Genomic DNA, 22,271 nt, shown 5'->3' on the forward strand with positions numbered 1-22,271 from the left:
CAGACCCAGGGGCCCCGTGTCCTGGTTTCTGCCGGGTCCTGTGCCAACCATTCACAGTGGCCCCTGTCCTTCGGGGTCCCCACTAGGTGACAGTGGGCATGGTGGCTTCACTCCAGGCCGCCTCCCTGCGCCAGGCCGCGGTGGGATCCCGTGTGCGAGCTCTCGCCCAGGCGTGCACTGTCCCCGTGCCCAGCTGCCCCCCAGCCCAAAGCCCTGCCAGGCCGGGCCGCCGCTGCTAGAGCAGCCCCCAGGGACAGGACGAGGTGGCACTAGCAGAGGATGGGTTGGGGGTCTCCCTGGGGGGCTAAACCCTCCCCTTCGGAACCTGCACAAATGTCTCCTGCAGGGGCTCTGGGCTCGGAGCTGATGAGCCTGCGCGTGGCGTCGAGGAAGGCACCTTTGCTGTGGGCCACAGCCGTGTCCCTGACAGGCCCCGGGGGGGGGGGGGGGATGGCCACAGATCAGAGCATGTTGGCACCGGGGCCCTGGGGTGTGCGTGCCCCTTCCGGGACCTTCCATCCAGAGCACGTTCTGTCCTGGGCCTTTGGGCTCTCTTGTCCTTGTGGGGCTTCTGGGAGGGGGTGCGGGTGCAGGTGGTCCCCTGGGCAGCCCCCCTCTTCCACAGCCATCGCTGGGGTCCTCCCTGTGGAGCTCAGCCTTGCCCACTGGGCCCCCACGGGCCCTCAGGGGCCCTGCCAGTCTCCAGGCTTGCTCTTCCCTTCCTGGAAGAGCTGCAGTGCAGGGAAGGTGCCGGCAGGCACACGTTTCACAACCAGGAAGAAGTCCTCTGGCCGCACAGGGGAATGGCGTGGCGGGGGGTGGGGGGAGGTCGCAGGGCTGCGGGGAGCAGAGCAGAGAACCCATAGGGCAGGGAGGGGGTGGCTCTTACCTGGGCTCAGACTTTTCTCCCAGGCTGGCAGGTTTGGTCCCCAAGAGCCGCCCTGGGTCCACTCAGGCACACCAGCGGCAGAACCCAAGGCTGCCCGTGAGGGCCTAGGGCCCACTCCTCAAGGCTGTGCCCTCGGGCCGGCAGTGGGGAGCCAGCGGGTTATTATCTGGAGGCCCGTTTCAGCAGCCGCCTCCACGGGGCCAGCTGGGTGGTCTGCAGGGGCAGAGGGTGGGGGCCCCCCCGCCCTTTGGTGGCTAGGCAGACCTTGCCTGGGGTGTGTGGCTACTCCGTGGGAGCTGAGCCTGTGCCCTGGGGGGTGTGGCTACTCCATAGGAGCTGAGCCTGTGCCCTGGCGGCTGTGTTGGGGACAAGCCACACCCCCAGGCGGGTCCTGGGCCTCCAGCTTCCTGCTGGGAAGGGAGGCGGCAGGAACAGCCTGTTCCTCTAGCCTCCCCCAGCGCCCACCGCAGCTCAGCACCGCCCACCCACGCTGAGTCAGAGCCCGTGGGGGAGGCGCCCCTCAAGGCAGGAAAGACCCCAGGACCACAGGGACTGGGTGGGCCCTGCAGTGCCTCCCCACGTCGGCGGTGGCCCCAGGGCACGGATGGAAGGAGCCGGGAGGGGCTGCCTGGGGAAACAGCCAGGACCCCGCGGGCCCCAGCACACACCCCGACGGGGCTTTGCAGACGCCAGGGCTTGGGGTGCTCCTGCCTCCCTGTGACGGCTGCCTACAGTCTTGAGGGTGCTTTATTACCACAAGTTTCCAGCAAAATCAGAATGTTCCCGTGTGCTCCGGCACCAAGCAGTATCTCCTTCGCTCTCTGCCCACCCCCGCAGGACTTGGGTGTGAATGAGTCATTCTCAAGCACTTCACGCCAGGCGAGCTTTCGTGGGCCACCCGCGGGGCAGTCTCAGATGCCTGGAATCAGGATCCACGGGGAGGCAGGCCACGATGCCACCGGGCCTCCTGATTGTCAGCGTGGTCCACATGTGTGTGGCTTCTGGGCACAGAGGGGGCAGGGGGCAGGGACTCAAGCTGCTGGGGGACAGGGGCCCAGTAGGGCGTGGGGTTGCCCCACTGTCACTCCACCCGTGCCTCCTCGGTCCAAGTAGGTTGTGGCCATGCCCTGCCCCGTGGGCCGGGGGGAGGTGGGGGGCCGCCCAGAGCCGGACACCGTCCTGTGTTGTTCCGTCTGCGGCTCATGTGCGTCCCCCACGCTGCCTGCCCCCCAGTACATCGACGCCATCAGCAACAAGCAAGGAGAGCTGGAGAACTACGTGTCGGACGGCTACAAGACCGCGCTGACCGAGGAGAGGAGGCGGTTCTGCTTCCTGGTGGAGAAGCAGTGCGCCGTGGCCAAGAACTCCGCCGCCTACCACTCCAAGGTGAGCTCTGCGGGCCACACTGGGGCATGGGCAGAAGTGGACTCTCCCTGGTAGCCGTCAGGGCGTGTCCACTGTTGAGCTGTGTTGAAAGGAATGCCATGCATTTTGGATACCCCCAGGGATGGCGTGCGGGTAGGAGGGTCACTGGTCAGATGCCGCAGATGTCTCTGAGGCTTGGCAGGTGTTTCTCAGGGACGGCTGCAGAGCCAGGGAGCTCCTCCTAGGCAATCCAGAGGACACTGGGTCCCCTGCATGAAGGGGCAGCTCCAGATGAGCCCCTGGTCAGAGAGCATAGGAGCTGGGGAGGGAGCAGATCTGTCCCCTGGAACATTCCAGAACATTCCAAGAGCTCAGCAGATGAGGCTAGGCAACCGAGTTCCCGTCCTTCCTCAGTAAAGGTGTCTGCAGAGCGGCAGGGTAAACACACGTTCCCACCCGTGTGCCTGAGAAGGGACTCGCCCTGAGATCCGCATGGGCAGGGCCGCGTAGGGGAGAGCAACCTTCCCTCCAAGAGCAGCTCTGCCTCCCGGGCCTGTCTGAGGGCCTGTTCACAGGTGCAAGGCAAGGGCAGTGGAGGGACCTGTGTCCCCTGTGGGAGCTGGGAGGGTTCCCTGGGGCAGGTGAGCAGGGGCGGTGGCGGGGCGCCCGCCGTGCAAGCAGGGCAGGGCAGGGCAGCCGCACACCCCCACTCCTGGCTGTGCTGCGGGGATTGGTGGCGCCCTCTGGTGGCAGCCGGGCCCCATGGCAGGTCAGGGAGAGCTTGGGCTCCTGTGTTGGCTGGGGGGACGGAGAGCGGGAAAGCCATGGTGTCTGGGCCGAAGCAGCTCCTGCTGTGCACGCGGTGACAGCTGACCTCCCAGGGAGCTGGATGCAGCCCTCCCAAGCACAGGGGCCAGGGCACCAGGGCAGGACCCCCCAGGCTTGCAGCAAGCATCTCCCTGGCAGGTGCATCCCAGCCCCACAGGCGGGGCGGGGGGGGAGCCCTAGGGCTGCCCCTGTTTGGTGCTGGGTCTCCATGGGCCTGCCTTGCCACCACCACCCAGAGCTGTCCACCAATTCTCTCATCCAGGTCCAGGTGCCATTTTGGGTTTGGGCCGTAGCAGCAGAAGCTGCCCCAGACGCAGCCCCAGACATGGGGACGAGCTGTGCTCGCATCAGATCTGAATCACAAAACAGGGCACCAGCCCTGGGCCCTGTCTCGCTGGTCCCTGGTCTCAGCCAGCAGGTGGTGGAGGGCATGGCCTGCTCGCAGGGTCTTTGTCTAGCTTCTACCACACTTCTCACTCAGACACCCCTTCCTTGCCTAGACACAGGTCAGAAGCAGGGAGAGGCAGTGAGGGCCACATGGTCCCTTCAGAGGCCCTGGGGACAGTGACTGCCTGAGTTAGTCTGCCCTGGGAGCTCCAGGCTCTGCAGTAGGACACAGGTGACCCATCTGCTACAAGCCCAGCAGCGACTGTGGCCAAGCAGACCAGAGGATGGAGGGCACAGCTGTCCCCGCACCCTGGACAGGCCCATGTAGTGGGCATCAGACACCAGGGACCCACAGGCTGGCACCCACTCGGCTGTCCCTCGTTCTGGGATTCCTTGCCAGACCCGTGGCTTCGTCATCCTTTGCTAAGCTCTGTGCTTGTCCGGCTAGCTGTGCCCTGGGCACACCCTGACACACACTGAAGGGACAGCTGGGCTCTTGGGCCCCTGGGTTGGGGGCAGGGACCACTAGTACCTTGCATCTATACAGTACCTTCTGTTGGGGTATCAGCTTCCTGCACCCTCCCGCAGCTTAGCCTGACCGCGGCTAGGGACCCCAGGATGGTGCTCTCCCCGGGACCTGTGGTGGCCCCTGGAGCGTCTGCCTGTCGCACGGCTAATGAGCCCTGTTCCTTTCTCTCCTTTGGCAGCCCCTGCTCAGGTTGGACCTTGGGTCTTGTCTCAGTCCTAGTGGCCCCAAGACCACCTGGCTTAATGCAGCAACCCGCCTCCTTCCCAGGCCGGGGCTCAGGGACCTCCAGGTGGCCTTTCTGGCTGGGAGGCACCACCGGGTGTGGGGCAGCCGTCAGCCAGACACGTGCGCCCCTCCTGAGAGGGGGAGTGTCTCGCGACCAGGCATGGGGCTCCGGGGAGCGTGGTTGGGGAGGTCCGCAGCGTGCCCAGACTCTCGTAGCTTTGCGGGGTGGCCCCGCTGCGTGGCCGGCCCTGACCCTGTGCTGTCCTGCTCCCTCCGCTCCAGGGCAAGGAGCTGCTGGCCCAGAAGCTGCCGCTGTGGCAACAGGCGTGCGCGGACCCCAACAAGATCCCGGAGCGCGCCGTGCAGCTGATGCAGCAGGTGCCCAGCAACGGCTCTGTCCTCCCCAGCGCCCTGTCGGCCTCCAAGTCCAGCCTGGTCATCTCCGACCCCATCCCAGGGGCCAAGCCCCTGCCGGTGCCCCCTGAGCTGGCCCCGTTTGTGGGGGTGAGTGTGCGGCCTCCCGCAGGCTTCCTGGGTGTGGACAGACGGCTCCCGCCCCGGCTCCGGGGTGGCTGGGGTGAGGGGTCCCCACGCCGGCCGCGCCTGACCGGGCCCTCCCGCGCCGCTGCCCCCCACCCCCCGCCTCTTCCCCACAGCGGTTGTCTGCCCAGGAGAGCGCGCCCGCCATGAATGGCGTCTCGGGCCCAGACGGCGAGGACTACAGCCCCTGGGCCGACCGCAAGGCCGCCCAGCCCAAGACCTCGTCTCCTCCACAGTCCCAGAGCAAGCTGAGCGACTCGTACTCCAACACGCTCCCCGTGCGCAAGAGCGTGGCCCCGAAGAACAGCTACGCGGCCAGTAAGGGCTGGGACGCGCCCCGGCCACGGTGCCACACCCGACGGGGGTGGGGGAGCCTCCAGAGCCCCGAGCACGCGCGGGCCCTTATGCGGCCCCCTTGGGCCCCGTCGAGGTTTCTGGCCTGGCCTCAGGCCTTGCCTGGCTCCCTTCCAGTCCCCACAGCAGGCCAGGGCCGGACCCGGACATCAGGGCTCCGCCCGTGACTGGAGCACGCGGGTGATGCCTGGCAGGGCCGTAGTGGACCGTGTGACAGCCCCCTTCCCCCACCCAGGTCCCTCAGCTCTGCTGCCCCGTCCACGGATGGCACCCCGCCCCCTCCCCCAGCCAGCCAGGGTCTGCCGATGAGCAGGGGGGAAAGCTGAGGCTCGGGCCCGAGCTCCCTGCGGCTTACAAGCTGCAGGTCTGCCGCTGGGTCCTTCCGCGTCTCTGCCCACGCGAGCATCCCACTCCAGGCCCACCTGGGACCTTCCGGCATCTTCCGTCAGGAGGCTAAGGGGCAGGAGGACGGCCACGTCCCCTCACTCTTGCCTTGTCGTCTACAGCTGAGAACAAGACCCTGCCGCGCTCCAGCTCCATGGCAGCCGGCCTGGAGCGCAACGGCCGCATGCGGGTGAAAGCCATCTTCTCCCACGCGGCGGGGGACAACAGCACCCTGCTGAGCTTCAAGGAGGGGGACCTCATCACCCTGCTGGTGCCCGAGGCCCGTGACGGCTGGCATTACGGGGAAAGCGAGAAGACCAAAATGTGAGCGGGACCCCCCAGGGAGTCCTGGGGCTGGGTGGCCTGCGTGGGGCTGGGACAGCGGCCTGCCAACCCCGCGGCCCGCAGCTGGCCCGGCGCCTCGGGGTCCTTTCCGGACCGAGTGTCCCGCCGTGTGTCTTCAGTCCGCAGAGCGCAGTGGCACACACGGGACTGCCCCGTCAGAGCCACGGCCTCGCCGTCTCTCGCCAGCCCGTCCCCCTCACCGCCTGCGTCACCCGCTTGGCCCAGGGTCCCGCACGCACGCACCGCGGCCCGTCTGGCACCTTCCCTGCTGCCGGGCGTGTGGCTTCCCAGCTGGCAGAGGCCAGCCGTGTGCCCCAAGGCCCCCTGCTGCCCCGAGTCTCTGGTCAGCCTGTCGCTGGCGTGTCAGGACACGGGAGCCTTGTCTTCATGGCTTAGTCTTGTCTTCACGGCATACCGCAACACCCGCAGCCCTGAGACTCCGCCAGCCTGTCGTTCTGCGGCTCGGGCCGCCCTGGCCGGGAGCCGCTCCTCCAGGCTGGGCAGCGGCCGTCTAGGGAGGGAGCGCCGCGGGGCCGGAGGTTGCTAGGATACCCCCTTCCCAAATCGCCCACCTTCCTGCCCTCCAGACGGCTTCTGTGCTGTTGCTGCCTTGCTCCGTGTGGCTGGAAACCAGCTCTGGCCGCCGCGGCCACAGGAGTTCTGCCGGAGACGCCCAGCCTCCCGTTCAGGGCCGGTGGGCTCGCGAGGGTGCAGGCTGGGGTCTGCTGTCTCCCCGGAGGGCTCGCTTGTGCTGGCTGCACCGACAGCCGGACGGGGGAGCCGCAGGCACCCGGGCCTTGCGCATTCTCACCGCGTCCTGTCTCGCAGGCGGGGCTGGTTTCCCTTCTCCTACACGCGCGTCCTGGACAGCGACGGCGGCGACAGGTCGCACATGAGGTGAGCGTGCTGGCCCGGGCGGCTGGCGCTTCGCCCTGAGAGGCTGCCTCGGGCACAGGGCACCGTACATCTGCCCGTGGCTCCCGCTCTGCTCACACGCCTTGGCTGGGCTCTGCTCCCTTCGCTGCCCCCAGGCCTGCCCCCACGCCCGGGTAGGGTTAGGGTTAGGGTGTAGCCTCCCTTGGACAGGGTGTGGGGCATGAGCTGCCCCAGGAGGGCCGGGGTTGAGGTAGGGACCCGGGCTTTAGGAACTCCTTCCTGCCACTCCTTCAGGCCTCATTCACGGGCTCAGTGAGTCTGCGGCTCCTCGTTAGGGCTTCTAGAAGGGTCCAAGGGAGGCACGGGGAAGGTGGAGGGTCAGACGGGGTCCTGGGGGCCTGGGTTGAAGCAGCTTCTACGCCCCCCACCTCCACAGCCTGCAGCAGGGCAAGAGCAGCAGCACAGGGAACCTCCTGGACAAGGAGGAGCTGGCCCTCCCCCCACCCGACTACAACGCATCGTCCCGCGCCTTCCCTGCCCAGACAGCTGGCACCTTCAAGCAGAGGCCCTACAGTGTGGCCGTGCCTGCCTTCTCCCAGGTGAGCAGCACAGGGCGACCCCAGAAGGGGCCTACGCCGGAAGGGGCTCCTGCAGGCAAGGTGGTCCCTGTGCCCGGGCTTCCTTCTGGCTGGGGCATCAGCGGCCTCCAGGCCCCCCACACCTCAGGGAGCCAAGCATCGGGGAGGACTTCGTGTCCAGGAGCCCCCTTCCCGAGCCTGTTGGGCTCCGGCAGTCACAGGACCGAGTGTGGATGTGAGCAACTGTGTTCGAGGCCTGGGACGTGGCCAGAACATTCTAGTATGTCTCGGGGCTCGGGAGGCAGGGCTAGGCACTCATGCCCAGGTCACCCAGGACCTAGTGGCCAGAGGCAGAAGATCAAGGCCTGGGCGACAGCAAGGGTCCCCAGTAGAGCCCCTGGAGGGCATGCTGGTGGTTGTACAGTCTTGGTGGGACCAGGATGTGAGCGTGAGGACGGTGCAGCTCCATGTGGGAAGCTTCAGAGGCTGTAGGAGCCCGGGGCTTCTCAGTCAAATGCTCTACCCCTGAGCTATACCCCCGGAGCCCAGGGCTTCAGGAACGTTGGTCTGCTGTGACCATGTTGGGATTAGCTTCGCTCTTATTTCCAGGCTTCGGGTGCTGGGGGCTCTGGGTCAGCCCCCAACCCCCGGAACCGGGAAGGAGAAGGGGTTTTCTCTAAGATGTGCACCCCAGGGGCGACCACCGAGGTTTGAGCCTGCTGGGGCTGGGGTGAGTGGTGGTGAAGGTGGGTGAGGTCCAGGGAGGTCCCCGCTCAGCATGGCCCTGAGCAGCCTCGCGCCCCCCCCCGCCTGTGAGGGGCTTAACCAGCAGGAGTGGGGAGCTGTGTGCCAGGAAGGAGGCAGTTTTCCAGGAGCGCATGGCCAGGCAGAGTGGGCGGGAAGGTGGAGTCAGTGATACGGTGAGAAGGGCCAGCCTGAGGAGGTGTAGCTAAGGTCCTGGGATAGAACCTTCTAGAGAAATTGAGGCCAGTGCTGGCACTCCAGGCAGCAGCAGGGCGGTAGCGAGTGGAGCGATCCAGCTTAGGGAAGGCACCTCGAGGGCACAGATCCAGCCCGCCAGGCAGGAGCTGCTCTAGCACCGTCCGGACCCGGGACACGGCTGCCTGAGCCTGGGCAGGCCTGGCCACCGCGCTGCTCCCACTAGCCCCGCGTCCGGGTTTGGTCGTGGCGCTGACATGGCTGAGGAGGGTGTGTCCCCCGCGGCCCCTGGTGGCGGCGCCCACAGCACCTCCCTCAGCCACACAGCTGGGGCTGCAGCCGGTGTCTTGGGGTGCTGGGGTGTGTTCTGCCCAGGGGCTGGCCCAGGCTAGATTCCACGCCCGGCCATCAGCCCCTCCCTGCGAGTGTCACTGGTTCCTGGAGAGGCCCCCTAGGTCGTCCCGGGTCATCCCAGGCTCATGCCGGGTGACCTGCGGGTATGCTCGGGCTCTGTCCGCTCGCTGCGGGACCCAGGTGTGGAGGGGTCAGCGGGGGTCTGTCTTACGGGTGCCTGTGAGTGTGAGCTCACACCATCCATGGTCTGCCGCTGGCCAGAGGAGGAGATGCCCCGTGAGTTGGGGCTGTCACTGCTGTGCACGTGGGAGGGGCCTTCCAGGCCCTCGGCTGCAGCCAGCACTGCGTGCGCCCACTGGGGCCGGGGGCAGCACCCAGCTTCCTCTGGTCCTGTGGACCCCGCCTCGCCCCCAGGACCCCCAACCTGACATGTGTTGCTTCCCCTCCTCCAGGGTCTAGATGACTACGGAGCGCGGGCTGTGAGCAGGTAAGGGCTTTCGCACTAGTCCTTGGGAGCTGCGGGTGGGCAGGGCCGACCCCCTCTCGCAGACCCTCTCAGGACTGCTCCGTGGGCACCTGCCTAGGGACGTGGAGGCCCTGCTCTGGGTTGGGGCAGGTGGGGCCCAGGGGGCTGCTCCTCTCTACCTCGCACTCCTTTGAGTTGCGGGGGCGTCCAGGCAGGAGCCTGCCCGGCCGGGATAGCACCAGCTGGGTCCGGAGGTCCGCCTTCGTGCTCCGACACCGGGAGGGTGGGAGCAGGCCCCGAACCATTGGAGCCCAGCCTGGTCCCGTGCCCCCTACAGTCACTGGGGCTCCCTGTCCTCCAGGAGCCCTCAGCCCGGTGTGTGCCCTGCTGCTCCTTCCTGGTGGCCTGGCCGGCACGGTCGGCTGGGGCTGCTGCTCTTGCGCCCCCCGCCTGGACTTGGCTCTTGTCCTGGCTCGGGGGGCATGGTGGGGGGCAGGCAGCTGGCTGACCCCAAGCGGCTGCAGGAGGGGCGTGCGGCCCGCAGCGTCCTGTGCTTTGTTCCGCAGCGGCACGCTGGTGTCCACAGTGTGAGGACGCTGACCACGGGCCGCCGCTGCTCGGGAGAGCCCCCCATCTGTCTGGCCTCCGTCGGTTCTCTCCTCCGCGCCCTCGTCGGTTTGTTCTCGGGTTCTTTTCCTCTCTCACCTGCCCCGTCCCGCCTTCCGGTTGGTGACCCCAGACTCTGAGATCCCCCCAGGGTCCATGGTGCTGCCCCATCTCTGCTCCCCGTGTCTACACGCCCCCGGCCCCGTGTGTCCGCCAGGCGGGAGCTGCCGGCCGGGCAGCAGGGGCCCGGCGTCCTCGCCTCTGCTCTGCGGCCGCCGTGCTCACGACGCGCTGTCCCTTCCTGATGGCTCACTGCGAGCCAGGCCTGAAGTCTGAAGAAAAAGAAAAAATATTTTAAAAATTTAAAAAAAAAAAGAAAAAGAAAAAAAGAAAAGAAAAAAAAAGAAAAAACAGGAAAAGGACTTTTCTTTCCTGAAAAACTAAAGCCGATCTGCATGGACTCCGGTGTGCACACTGTTACTCCTGCATCCGCCTCCCCCCAGCAGACGGACGCTGGCCTCGGTGTCCGGGAAGGGGAGGCCCGTCCCAGGGCCGCACGGACGCACGGACGCACGGACGGGTGCGTGCCGAGCCGGGGCGGCCTCCTGAGGAAGCTGGCCGCTCCTGTGAGGGAGGCGACAGCCCCCGGCCTTCTGCACGTCCTCCACAGTGTAGAGACCAGAGCACGGGCGGGCAGTGACCCCAGGGCCGTGTGACCTCACGCAGGGCCCGGCGGGGCAGAGGGCAGGGCAGGCGCAGCCCCTCGCGGACTTTCCAAAGAGCTCCAGAGACCACCTCCCCCCACGTGTTCTGGAAACTGGTGGACAGCCTCGTGAGGGGATCACGGCCCCCAGGCCGCCCGGGGCTGGCCCTGGGGAGGGCAACCCCTGCCCCGTCCTCCCTAAACGCTCTCGTCTCTTTGTGTGTCTTGGTGACTTCGGAACAGACGTGCTGGACTCCGTGGCTGCTGGTTTTACCTCTTCACACCCTGAACCTGGGGAGGAGGGAGCCAGGGCCCAGCCCGCCCGGCCCCTCCTGCCACGGGGCCCCCGTGAAGCTGTGGACGCCTCTGTCTGACGTGCTCTAACGGAGCCCTCCGCCCGCTCTCCTGGGGCCGAGGATGGGGCCGGGAGTTTGGGAGAGAAGCAGCTCAAGGCACAGACCGTTTCGTATTTAAGGAGAACACGAAGCCAGAGCGCGGCCCCGTGTGCGAAGAGCCTTCCGTGTCGGTGTTCTCGTTTTGCTCAAGACCTCAAATCCAGGGGATCCCATGCTCAACGGATGAATGTAGACACAAAACTGCGACACTTGTGTGGAGACGTAAACTGCTCAAACTGTTTCCTGTTTCCTGTTTCCTCTTTTTTTTATCTGGATTGCGCCCTGTACTGCAGTCGTTGGAATAAAAGTTTTATTTATCGCACTGAGCTGGGTGTGGCGCCTCCTTCCAGGCCCGCGGCACAGATGTGGGCCACCACGGCGAGCCGGCCTCTGTCCGGGGACCGCGGTGCCCAGCCGGACAGCGCTGTCCGTCCCTGTCCCCTCGGGGGGGCTGGGCCGCTTGGGCTGACTGGGGACGCCTGCCACGGGATCCCCTTCTTGTTCCTCCCTGCGGCTGCCCCATGGCTGGGCCGCTTGCCCCGGGCGGTGTCCCCACCCCCCACCCCCCACCTCACCCCCTGCGGGGGGGGGGGGTCTCAGGCCCCTCCCCCACCCACCTGCCCCAGCTGAGCCCTTGTGTCTCCTTACAGCGCTGACCTGGACGTGGCCCGACTCTGAGCCGCCCCTGACTAGAGTTAGTAAGTTGCCCCGGGTTTCCCACGCTGGTCGGACGCCTTCCCAGTGACTGTGCAGATGCTCTGGCCCCGGCCCTGGCAGGCGGATAGGGACAGGGCACGAGCGTCTGCCCAGCCTGCCTCTGCTCTGGGCGCTGGGCTTTCGCTTCTCGGACTGCTCCTTGGGCTCTGGGCTTTCCTCCGTCTGTCTGGAAGCTTGTGGGTCTGACCGGCTGCTCCTCCCCACCCCTGCACCCCTGGGCGTGGTCCGGTCCTGGCCATCTGCCTGGGTCTCTCTCTTGCCTCTGTGGAGCGCTTCGGCCACAGTCCGGGTTGGGGGGGGCGCTGTGATTGGCCAGGAGGCTGGCTTTGGGCTCCTTTGGCCAAGGGTTTCCTCGGACCAGCCCCTGCGGGTGTGGGTCTGAGCCGGGCCTGGCTGGGTCTGGTTGGTGAATACCGCAGCCCCTCGGGGGCTGGGGAGACCAGGGTCGATCCTGGGGACAGCTCTGTGGCTGGAGCCCACGTGGGTCTGTCAGGCACACCGGGGCAGGTGGGCATGGGGTCTCTGGCGCCTGCTCTGCCGCACTCACGTCGCGTCCACCCTGAGATGCTCCTCGAGGCGGCCCCAGGCTTTCTGGACGAGGCCTCCAGCCACCCCACGGGCGGCCCTGGCTGGCCTTCTACAGCCCATCCTCTGACGAGCCCTTGTGCTCGGCTCTGGGAAAGCAAGCGCCGTCGGCCCGCGCGGGGGAGCCCAGCACTCTGGGCCCCTGTGCCTGGGACGGGGGTGCTGCTGCCGTATGTCCCCATCCCCGCCCCGTCACCGACAAGTTTCCCCATGAAGCCGGCACCTGCGTCCTCTGTACCCCCTGGAGCATCCCGACGGTGTGGTCCTTCCCAGGGGCAGCGACTGCCCCAGCAGGTCCCGGACTCGCTGTCATTGTCTCTGAGCTGCGGCATGAGCGACTTCCGGAAAGTTCTGGAGACAAGTGCTCCTGACATGTGGGGATGGGGTGGAAAGGCCTTCTTTGCCTTCAGATTCCTCCTCTTTCCAGAGGCCTTCAGACGCCGCGCCTCCTGCCCCGCTGCCCCTGCAGCCCCCGTCACTCTGGAGGCCGGTCTGACCTCTGCCTGCGCCCTCGTGTCCAGCGTAGGGCAGCCCCCCACCCCGGGGGCACTGTGGGCGTCCACCCTGCGCCACCAGCTGTCTTCCCCACTGCAGAGCAGGCCTGGCCCCGAGATCGGAGAGTCCCCAGCTGGGGGAGTTGTCAGAAGCCCCTGGGGTGGTTGAGGCCCCCAGGCCCACTCTGCCGAGCCGTGCCCGCCCCCCGAGGTGTGGTCCTGGGGCATGCGGAGCAACATGGGCTCGACCCCAGGAGGACCACTTGTGCCTCCGAGAAGAACGATCCAGAGAAAGTGGAAATCTGCTCTCCGAGTCACAGAAGGATAGAAACTGCACCCTGAAACCACTCAGCTGTCAGAGGACCCGTCTGCCTCGCTCTCACAGCGCGGACTCAAGACAGTTACAGGCGATCCCCTGAATCTGCGGCCAGAGACGGGAAGACCCTGGGCCGTGGCACTCAGCCCCCTTCAGGCTGTAGGGTTTGCAGGCAGGAGCCCCGTGGCGCCCTGAACAGCAGCCCTGGGAAACCGGTACTGGATCCGCCCCCCAGGGAGGGGTCCCCGCTCGGGCGTTAGCCATGCCGGGACCGCCGGCCGGCTCTGCTGGGAATCCATCTGCTCCCCGTCCGTGCTGCGGTGCTCTCACGGGGCTGGGGGGTGTCGCAGCTGTGCCTTGGGAGGAGCCCCTGATGTGGAGCAGACCCTGCAGTCCGGGCCTGCAGCGCTCACGTGGTTCCTGTCGCCTGCCCTTTGCCGGCAGGACACGAGCCACTTTGTGTCTTGGTGGTTTGTGGCGGAGCGTGGCCGGCAGTGCGCCTCCCGGGGCTGCTCCCAGCAGGGAGTGTGTCTGCCCGGCCAGAGACTCTGCAGGGGGCCTCGGGGCTGAGTTTGTTCTGAGAGTCGGGCTGCTGTTGACCCGCCTGCCCTCGGGTGGCTCCGGAGTCCCCGCGTCCCCAGGAGGTGGTGGGCCCCCAGAGGGTCGCGCCTTCCCGCGGTGCTTGGGGTGGGCGCGTCCAGCTGCGGTGTCTGGTCAGGCTCGGGCCGGGGCTGCAGAGGGTAGGCCTGGGGCGTGTCCAGCCCCGGCCCGTTTCCTCAGGTCCCGCAGTACGGACAATACTGTGCTCCGCAGCCACACGGTTTTGGGGAAGCAGATTAGAAAAGTGGGGTCAGGGGCCAGACGCCCTCTCTGGCCCTGCTGCTCACAGGGCAGCCCCCACTGCGGAGGCTGCTTGGCCGCCCACCCTTTCTGCTGAGGAGTCAGGTGTGCCCAGGGCAGGAGGACAGTGTGTGCTGCCCGAACCCACTTGGCCGTTCCGCTCGGGCTCCGCTCGGCACCGGAGCCGCCCTCCTCAGCCGTGGGGCTCCTCCCGCTGCTCGGTCCCCAACTCCAAATGAACAAACCTGCCCCCATTCTAGCCCCCCAAGACGCCCTGCCTTGACTCCTCTGGGGACAGCCAAGGATCTGCAGCCTTCCACCATAACCAGAGTCTAGTCAAGGTGACGGTCAAGGTGTGGGCCACCCTCTGCCCTCTGTCCTGGGGCAGATGTCCCCAGCCACAGCAGCTGTGCCCAGGGGAGCCCTGAGGCAGCTGCTGCCCCTGAACGTGAGAGCTGGAGCCCGTCGGCACGTGTCGCCGGAGAGAGGACTGTCGCACGTGGAGAGGCCAAGCCGTCGTGCAGGGCTGGAGGCGGCCTTGAGCCCGGGGGGTCGTAGTCCTCAGAGCCTGAAGATGCGCGCGAGCCGCGCCCACGCGGGATTCCAGACCGTCCGTGTGCACGTGTGGAAGCCGTGCTCCAATGAGTTGGCTCCTTTCCTGAGTTGATCCTTCTAAAAGTTCAGTCCGAAGCATCTCGGCATTTTAGAAAACCCAGGGAGGCACCCCAACCCCCAAGTGCTCTCACGGGCACTGGACAGAGCGCCCACTGCCCAGCTCCTGCGGACCCCGCCCAGCTGTGACGCCCCAGGTAATGGCTCGAGAGCCGAGCGCTTGGCCAGGAGTGCGTCCTGTCCGTTCCATCTGTGCTGTCACCCCTGGGGCTGCCTGACGACCCCAGCTGCCGTCCCGTGCTGACTCTGCTCAGGCAGGTGCGCCCTGTGTGCCTGGCAGGGACCCCAAGAAGAGGCTTCCGTGAGGACCAGGCTGCGTGTGGCCTCCGCTGTGCTCATTCGTCCCGTCTCAACCTCTTGTCTGGCCAGTCCATCTGTCCGTCCGCTGTGGCCTCGGGCCCACGGGGGTGGGGTGATGGGGGCTGAGCCCCGCGGCTCCCAGTGTGCGTACACCCCATGTGTGTCGTGTTGGCGTGGGGTGGCCCGAGGCCTCGTGTCTGCACCCAGCCACCCTCGGGGACCCCGGGATGCATGGGCCGGGTCCGTGGGAGCTGCTGAGCTGTCTGTGTGTGTCGATGGCGTGTCTACAGCTGGGCCCCTACTGCTCTGGGGCAGCGGGGTGGCTCACCGAAGCTGGGCACAGGCCCGCCCAGGACCGCCTCCGGTTCAGAGGGAGAACCAGCCCCCAGCCCAGCGGCCGCTGCCCGGTCGCCCACCCACCCACCCTGCCCGGGCAGCTCCGGCCCTGCGCACCGCACCCTGTCCTGCCTGTCCCTGCGGGCTGCGTCGCCGCCCAGCTCCGGGCTGAGGCCGAGCCACCCGCACGGCCGAGGACCCCGGGGCAGCCCAGGCGACACGGTGCGTCTGCCACGCTGAGACCGTCCTTCTCTTCTCTCCTCAGGAATCCCTTCGCCAGCGTCCAGCTGAAGCCGACAGTGACCAATGACAGGTCTGCCCCCCTCCTCAGCTGACAGCCAAGTCCCATGCTGCCCGCTGGGCACCCCCCTTGTCCCCAAACACAAGCCCTCTTCTAACAGTCTGTGCGGCCCTGTTTAGTTTTCTCCTTCCATGCCCTTCACCCGCCTGGCTCTGCCCCCACCTCCGTCTGGCCCGGGCAGGACCCCAGCCCTTTCTTCGGAGTCGTGGCCGAGTGGCCCCACGGCTGGGAGCTGCCCCCGGGCGGTGCGGCTGGCCTCTCAGGCAGGACCCCTGGCTGTCCGTGTCATGGTCCCCCCAGGGGCAGGGAAGGGTGTCGGGTCGGCCTACAGCTGGAAGGGGGCTCAGCTCCCCACCGCGCGTAGCCCCCAAGCGTCTGGTCAATAAAGAGGCTGTGCCCCACTGTGCCCGCTTGTGCTCTGTGGGCCCGAGGGGGCGGGAGGCCTGGGGCAGAGGCAGGGGAGACCCCGCCACCTTCCTCTGGAAGATGAAGCTATGAGGTGCTCTTGACTGGAGCTCTGCTGAGCCTCCCCACTCCCACTAGCATTCTGGGGGGCCGCTGTGCCCCAGCCAAGCCACAACCCCCCCCCCTAGAACTGGCTACTGGGCCCCCTGCTCTCCTCCGTGTCCCCGGAGTAAATGGCGGGTGCCTCTGGGGGGGGGTGAGGGGGACACCCACCCCAGCCACTTCCACGGTGTCTGTGGCTGAAGCACCCTGGTGACCACCACAGTCACCAACATGGGCGCCAGCAGCACCCATCTGGGGAAAGACTCCGGGCAGCTGTCCCGCTCCTGCCAGGCTCCTGAAGGAGGGGGTCTGCAGTCTGACCGGAGCCCGTGCACGGCCCAGGAAGAGAAGCAAAAGGGGAGCACAGGTAGGGCAGGTGGGGACACAGGGCCCTGGCCTCATGGGAGCTAGAGATGGGCCAGGTGAGGTCTCGGGGCAGACGTTTGGGGCAGAGATGCACAGAAGCCCAAACTCCTCAAAGACCCTCTTGCCTGCCGCTCACCCCACCCCTGCTTCCGTGCTTGGGAAAGGTGAGGGGCGGGAGCCTCCCAAGGACGTGCGCGGGTCCCTCCCAGGAAGCGGGGGCTGCGGCGGTCGGTCCCTTCTCGTCACTGTCCCCTCCACCAAGGTGTGCCAGGGCAGCTGGCAAGGGGACGGGGGTGGCCACACACACACACACACACACACACACACACACACACACACACACGGCCGTCAGGAGGGACTGCTGTGCCCTGGGCAGGGCCGGCAGCTGGGCCCGCCCCTCAGCACCAGGCGCCCTCCTCCCCAGGGCTTTATGTGCAAACCACAAAAGAAACACACACTGAGCATGAAGGCTTTTTCTTAGCTTGATTTCTTTTAAAAAACAAACAAAAAAGGAACAAGAGAATCATTGCACCAGCATCCTAAGCCTCAAACTAATAAAAACCAAAAAACACAAACCCAAAAGAAGTCCCCCACCCACACCCCCAAAGCAACAATAAACTTTACGTCTCTTTGGCAACAATAACTTAAAGTCCTCCCATTTCCACTCACTCAGGCGACAGCAGTTACAAAATATTCCCCGGGCGGCCCTGCCCCCGCTTCCCTCCCGGTCCCACCCCTTCCCGCGTCCCCATCCCCATCCCTGCAGGCAGGAGCCCCTGACACTGGGGGTGCAGCCCCCCACTTTCCTTTTGCCGCTGGGCCGGTCTGGGCAGCGCCCCGCAGAGGGGAGCTGGGCACGCCAGCCTGCCGCAGGCACCTTTAGAACAGGTGTGGGCGGCAGCCGCCCCCTCCAGGCAGCCCACCTCGACCCACCCGCCTGCGCTCCAGCCGTGGACTCTGATGGGAGCTGGCCCAGGCTGCGTGGGGAGAGAGAGGTGATGGGTCTGAGTCGCTGAAGGGAAAGACAGCCAGACTTTGAGGTACGGGGCACGACACACAAGCCCAGGGTCCTCTTGCACAGAGCAAACCCAGAACCAGGCAAAGGGGGCAGAGAAGGGCCACCCCAGCAGGGACGGGCTCATTCCCCGGGCTGGGGAAGGGCAATCTCCTGTAACCACGGGAACTGGTGGGCAGGGCATGCAAGGCCCCCCAGCCAAGAGCAGGTCCCCCGGCCTCAGAAGCCAAGCAGCCCATGAGCAGGGGCAGGGTGGAGGGGGAGGCTGCAGGGGAAGGAGCTGCTCGGACCTGAGGCTGAAGGGCATCCCCAGCAGCTAGGGACAAACCCGAGTATCCGGGACAAATCCTGCCCCTGCCTGGGGCAGCACGGGATCGGTGCGCAGGGCTGCTCCACCATCCAGGGCCAGGGAGGCCTCCTGTCCTGCCCTGCTCCTCCAGGGTGCTGCGTGGGGCACCAAGGCCCAGGTCCCTGCTGTCAGTCACCATCCTCGCTGCTTCCGGGAGCAGGACGGGAGGGGCTCCAAGAGGGCCCGCCTGGGCCTCACGCCTCTTTACAGCTGCCCCCAGCTCCTGCTACAGGCCCTGGCAAACGCGAGGTACCACGTGAGCGTTTGGAGACACCAGGGACCGAGATTCCTGAGACTGCCCTGCCCCAGGACTGCCACCTGACCTCCATCCTCAGCCAAGGGGCCAAACGACCAGCTGGGGCTACAGCCGTCGGCCGTTCACTGCAGCGGCCTGCCTAGCTGTCTCGGAGCCACACCCATTTCTCTTCCCCGGCATCACCAGGCCCAGGCCTGCCCTCGGGCCCAACAGAGCCCAGCAAATGCCTTCTGGGTCCTCCTTATACAGGTGGGGAAATGGAGACCCAAATAGGGCGGGCTGGTCAGGGTCATGAACAAGGCTCCTGGCGGCCACTGAGGGTGTGCTGTGAGCCCGCGATGAGTGCCCTGGCCCTCCCGCGAGGCTGCAGCCACCGGCCGTGGGCAGGGCACAAGGGGCTGAGTCTGCTGGGGGACAGCAGTCTCCTGCTGTGGCTGGGCGTCCAGAGCAGCCTTGCGGGGATGCAGGACTGACACGGTCAGGAAGGAGCGGGTGGGGGCAGCCTGGCGGGCCGCACTGGTCTGAAGCTGGGGTGGGGGGGGGGCAGAGAGGGAGGTGCGAGCTGGGCACCTCCGGGCAAGCGCGGCGGCATCGGAGATGCGGGCGGTGGACGAGCCCCACCCGCGGAGCCGGGCAGGCTCTGGTGGCGGAGGCCGCTGCGGGTTTCAGGGCGCTTAGGTCTGGCAGAGAGCAGAGTGGGGGGCACTCCGTGTCCAGCCTGGTGCCTCCAGAGGAGGGACAAGAGGGCATCGAAGGGCCAGGGCCCAGACAGGTGCCGGACCAGCGGCTGGCGGGGAAGAGGGCGCCCTCCGTGCCTCAGTGTACCCACCTGAAAACCGCGCGTGTCCGGAAGACGAGAAACAAGGAGCGCGGAGCCTCGGCTCCGAGCAGGGGCCCTCCCGGCCGCCCCCTCCACTGCCCCCCTCGGGGTCGCTCCCACCGGCCCCGCCGCAGCCTCACCTCCCACGGACCCGGCGTCCGAGTCCGAGACGTGCGTGATGGAGAAGCGGGACGCGGGCGCCGGCGACACGGTGAAGCGCGAGAAGGGGCCGGACGCGGCGGGCTTGGGGGTCGCGGCCGGGGAGGGCAGGGCGGCGTCGGGGCCCGGCGTCTGCGGGAAGCCGTCGTCCCACGCCAGCCCGCGGCCTGCGAGCCGGAGGCGCATCACTCGCGCCGCAGACGGCACGGCACGGCCCGCCCGCCCCGCCGCCGCCCCCCGCCGCCGCCCCCCGCCGCCCCCCGCCGCCCCCCGCCGCCCCCCGCCGCCCCCCGCCGCCCCCCGCGACGTTGCCCCGCCCTGACACCGCCCCCGCCGACAGGCCCCTCCCCGTGACGTCACGCCCCACAAGCCCCGCCTCCGGCTCACCGTCCTCCGCCGCAGGGGTCGCCGCCGAGCCGTCGGGGGAGCGGTCCGCCCGCCGAGGCCTGGCGGGGGCGCCGGGGGTGCGGGGTCCGCCCGCCAGGAAGGCGGGGGGCGGCTCCTTGGCGTCAGGGAGGGGCTCCCCGAGCTCCCGGGTGGGGCTCTCCTGGAGGGTCGGAGCGGCGCGTGGCCCGGTCACATCGGCCCGCGGCGGCTCCCACGGCTCCCCACCCCCCGGGGGAGCCCGGCGCGGCCGCCCACCTGGTCGAAGAGGTAGACGGTGACGTCGTCGAAGAAGGACACGGCTTTCTTCTTGCGCTCCAGGTCCTCGCAGAAGGCCTCGGACAGCAGGCTGGGCATCTTGAGCAGGCCGCGCAGGTTGCGCGCGCTCTGGCTCTCGGCCACCACCACGGGCACCGGCGGCGCCTCCTCCTCGCTGTCCTCGCTGGGCTCCTGGACGCTGTAGCAGCGCAGCTCCTCATCGGACTCGTCACTGTCGTCGTCCTCCTCCTCCTCCTCCGACCGGCCCTCGGGGGCTGCGGGCAGTCCCGGCAAAGCCAGGCAGAGGGGGGTTCTGGGGGTGCTGGGGCCCCCTGTCCGTTCTTGCTGGGCGGGCCCGGACAGCAGCACTGCGGCCTCCTGGAGGTCAGGGCGGTGGCTCTCTGAGCTCAGTGGCACTGGGGTCAGCAGGAAAACCTTGGAGCGCTCCGGACTGGGCCCTGCAGGCCCTCCCGCAGGGCCTTGGGGCCAAGGAGGCTCCAGTCTGGGGCTCTCCGGGCAGGTGCTGCTGGGCTCTGGAGAAGGGTCCTCTGGCGGCGGCAGTAGCAGCGGTGGCACGCCCGTGGGGCCCGTGCCCTGAGCCCCCTGGGGCAACCCAGGCTCAGGGGAGGGCTGTGCGGACCGCAGCCCAGGGCTCTCCAGGTCCAGCTCTAGCCTCGAGGCCAAGGCACCTCCTCCCTTCTCCTGGGGGCCCGAGGTGGACTCAGGCTCTGTATCGAGGTCCGAAAAGTAGGCTGAGTCACGGTAGGGGTTCTTCTCGCTGAGGCCTCCAAGGGAGGTAGAGAGCTGCGTCTCGGGCCCGGGGCTCTCACCCTCGGAGACCAGCTCCCCAAAGACCTCGGGCTCGCACGGTTCGTGTGCTTCCTTGAGCACAAACTCAGGGGACTCGTAGTTCTCCGTGTCGTAGCCACTGTCCAGGGCCCGGGGCTGCCCACCAGGAGTGCCAATAACGGAGGGGCTGAAGACCTCGCAGCCGCCACCATCACTGGCAGAAGAGGGGATATCTAGGGAGTCCACAGAGTCGGGGGTCCCCACCTGCTTCTGCAGGGAGCGGAAGGCCGGCATCACGTCCGGCTTCTCTGTGGGCGGGCCGTCACTGGACGCATCTGTGAAGATGCCAGAAGTGGCCTCTGTCACGTCCTCGTCCTCGCTGACTGTCGCCTCCAGCTCGGGGGAACCAGGGCAGCTGTCCAGGCTCGGGGCTACCTCGGGGGCAGTCTCCCAGCTGCCAGCGGGCATGGGCAAGGCAGGCAGGCTGGCGAGGGCACCAGCCTCCTCAGCAGGAAGCAGGGCTCCCTCCGGGGATGAGGCAGGGAGGGATGGTAGGGGTCTCTGAGGTCTGGCAGAGCCCTCAGCCTCCGCAGCAAGTCTGGGCTCTGTATGGGGGTGGTCACCCCCGCTTATGGCCGCCTGTGTCTCAGAGGACGGCAGCAGGCAGGTGACAGGCGGCAGGCTCCCAGTAGGACGCAGATGACGGAGGCCAAGGCAGTGGCTGAGCTCCTGGCCAGAGGAGACCCCCTGTAGCCCAAGGAGAGGCTCCGTGGTGTCCTCCAGGGCCAGGGGACGGCCCAGCTCAGGGACGGCCTGTCCTGTGTGCTCTGTGCTGGGACAGCAGCCCATGCACCCACCCACGTACCCCGTGTCCCATGAACCTGGCGCTCGGCTGCCACTGTTGTTGTTGGCGGACACGTTGGAACTCCAGTGTCTGTGCTGGGCAGCCCTGCACGCCTCGGCCTCCCCTACCACCTCCCCACCCGGGGATGGCTGGGCCCTGGAGTTCCCCGAGGGGGAAGTGCCCAGTGGGTCCTCCAAGAAGGGTGGGCAGAAGGCAGCTGCGCCCCAGTCACTGTCCTCCTCCCTGGGCTCTGCCAGCATGAGGGTCCCCGGGGAGGGCGAGCCCAGAGAGCAGGGCGGGTCCCGGGCGTGGCTCCCGTGCAGGTAGTAGTCACAGTGGCCCCAGGACCCCGCGGGGGATGGCACGGGGCCCAACAGCGGCTCCATGGCCAACGAGGCAGCTGCGCTGCTCTCCGAGTCGTTGTCCTGGTCACCGCCATCGGGGAGCAGGCCCACGGCGTGGGGGCTGGGGGTGCAGCCGGCACAGTCAGGATCGTGGCCGGTGGCGGGTGTGGGCTCCTCCAGCCGGATGAAGTACTCGCTGCCCACCGAGGGGCTGTGCGCGCTGAGCACGGGCACCACGCCGGGGGGCGCGCCATCGGGGGCACAGAGCTCCTGCAGGCGCGCGCTGCGGCTGGGGCTTGCTGCGCCCCCAGGCGGCGGGAAGGCCTCGGCACCGCGGCCCGCCTCCCACTTGTACTCGAAGTTGAGGCCGCGGCTCGTCTCCGTCACTGTCAGCACGTCGTCCCCGTCCGCATGGAAGCCGTCGCCCGCGAACTGCTCCAGCAGCGGGAAGGACGAGGCGGCCGCCAGCTCGCCCGCACCCCCCAGAGCCAGGCCGGCCAGCCCGGGGCCCGTGCCGCCCCCGCCCGGCCGCAGCGAGCGCCAGCGCCGCTCAAACTCTTCCTCTGCCTCTGTGGCGCCCTTGGCGCAGAGGTAGGACAGCAGCAGGTGCACCTCCTCGGCCGTGGGCCGCTGCTCAGGCTGCAGCCAACAGAACTGCATCACCTCGTACCTGCAAGGAGGGAGGCCCAGGGCTCAGGCCTCGCCCAGCAGGACCTGCCCCGCCCCCAGCCAGGAACCCTGGCCCCCGCAGGGATGAGCAGATCTGCCCTCCGCAGGAAAGTCTGGGGGCCTCTCCTTCTACTCAGACTCCCTTAAGGACAGGGAAGGGAACCTCCAACTTAATTGCAGGAGACCC

General features: G+C 67.7%; 2 protein-coding genes and 1 long non-coding RNA gene across 11 annotated transcripts in view; 2 read left to right on the forward strand and 1 right to left on the reverse strand.

Moving 5' to 3' along the window:
- The window catches only part of BAIAP2 (BAR/IMD domain containing adaptor protein 2), a gene marked incomplete at its 3' end in the record, with an annotated part of 62,804 nt that extends 47,074 nt beyond the window's left edge, over positions 1 to 15,730 (forward strand). Inside the window, exons 7-15 of one of the 7 annotated variants that reach the window (XM_082705468.1) lie at positions 2,123 to 2,275; positions 4,506 to 4,727; positions 4,880 to 5,081; positions 5,624 to 5,825; positions 6,675 to 6,743; positions 7,159 to 7,321; positions 9,046 to 9,080; positions 11,414 to 11,461; positions 15,289 to 15,730. In XM_082705468.1, the coding sequence (XP_082561594.1) occupies positions 2,123 to 2,275; positions 4,506 to 4,727; positions 4,880 to 5,081; positions 5,624 to 5,825; positions 6,675 to 6,743; positions 7,159 to 7,321; positions 9,046 to 9,080; positions 11,414 to 11,441 (1,074 nt within the window). Of the gene's footprint in view, positions 1 to 2,122; positions 2,276 to 4,505; positions 4,728 to 4,879; positions 5,082 to 5,623; positions 5,826 to 6,674; positions 6,744 to 7,158; positions 7,326 to 9,045; positions 9,081 to 9,625; positions 11,090 to 11,413; positions 11,462 to 15,288 lie in introns of those variants that run through there. The other 6 variants (XM_082705469.1, XM_082705467.1, XM_082705472.1 and 3 more) reach the window with 6 other exon arrangements.
- LOC309850933 overlaps positions 1 to 22,271 on the forward strand; it is a 1,194,231-nt gene that overhangs the window by 754,814 nt on the left and 417,146 nt on the right. The window lies entirely within an intron of this gene.
- Positions 17,452 to 22,271, reverse strand: part of AATK (apoptosis associated tyrosine kinase) — a 29,904-nt gene continuing 25,084 nt past the window's right edge. For all 3 annotated transcript variants that reach the window (XM_082708400.1, XM_082708399.1, XM_082708401.1), the window contains 4 exons: positions 19,439 to 22,085; positions 19,184 to 19,343; positions 18,778 to 18,963; positions 17,452 to 17,796 (listed from right to left, as the gene is read on the reverse strand). In XM_082708400.1, the coding sequence (XP_082564526.1) occupies positions 17,756 to 17,796; positions 18,778 to 18,963; positions 19,184 to 19,343; positions 19,439 to 22,085 (3,034 nt within the window). In that variant the 3' untranslated portion in view covers positions 17,452 to 17,755. The remainder of the gene's footprint in view (positions 17,797 to 18,777; positions 18,964 to 19,183; positions 19,344 to 19,438; positions 22,086 to 22,271) is intronic.

This window comes from Mustela nivalis (genome assembly GCF_964662115.1).
Source record: "Mustela nivalis genome assembly, chromosome: 17".
NCBI classification, from domain to species: domain Eukaryota; kingdom Metazoa; phylum Chordata; class Mammalia; order Carnivora; family Mustelidae; genus Mustela; species Mustela nivalis.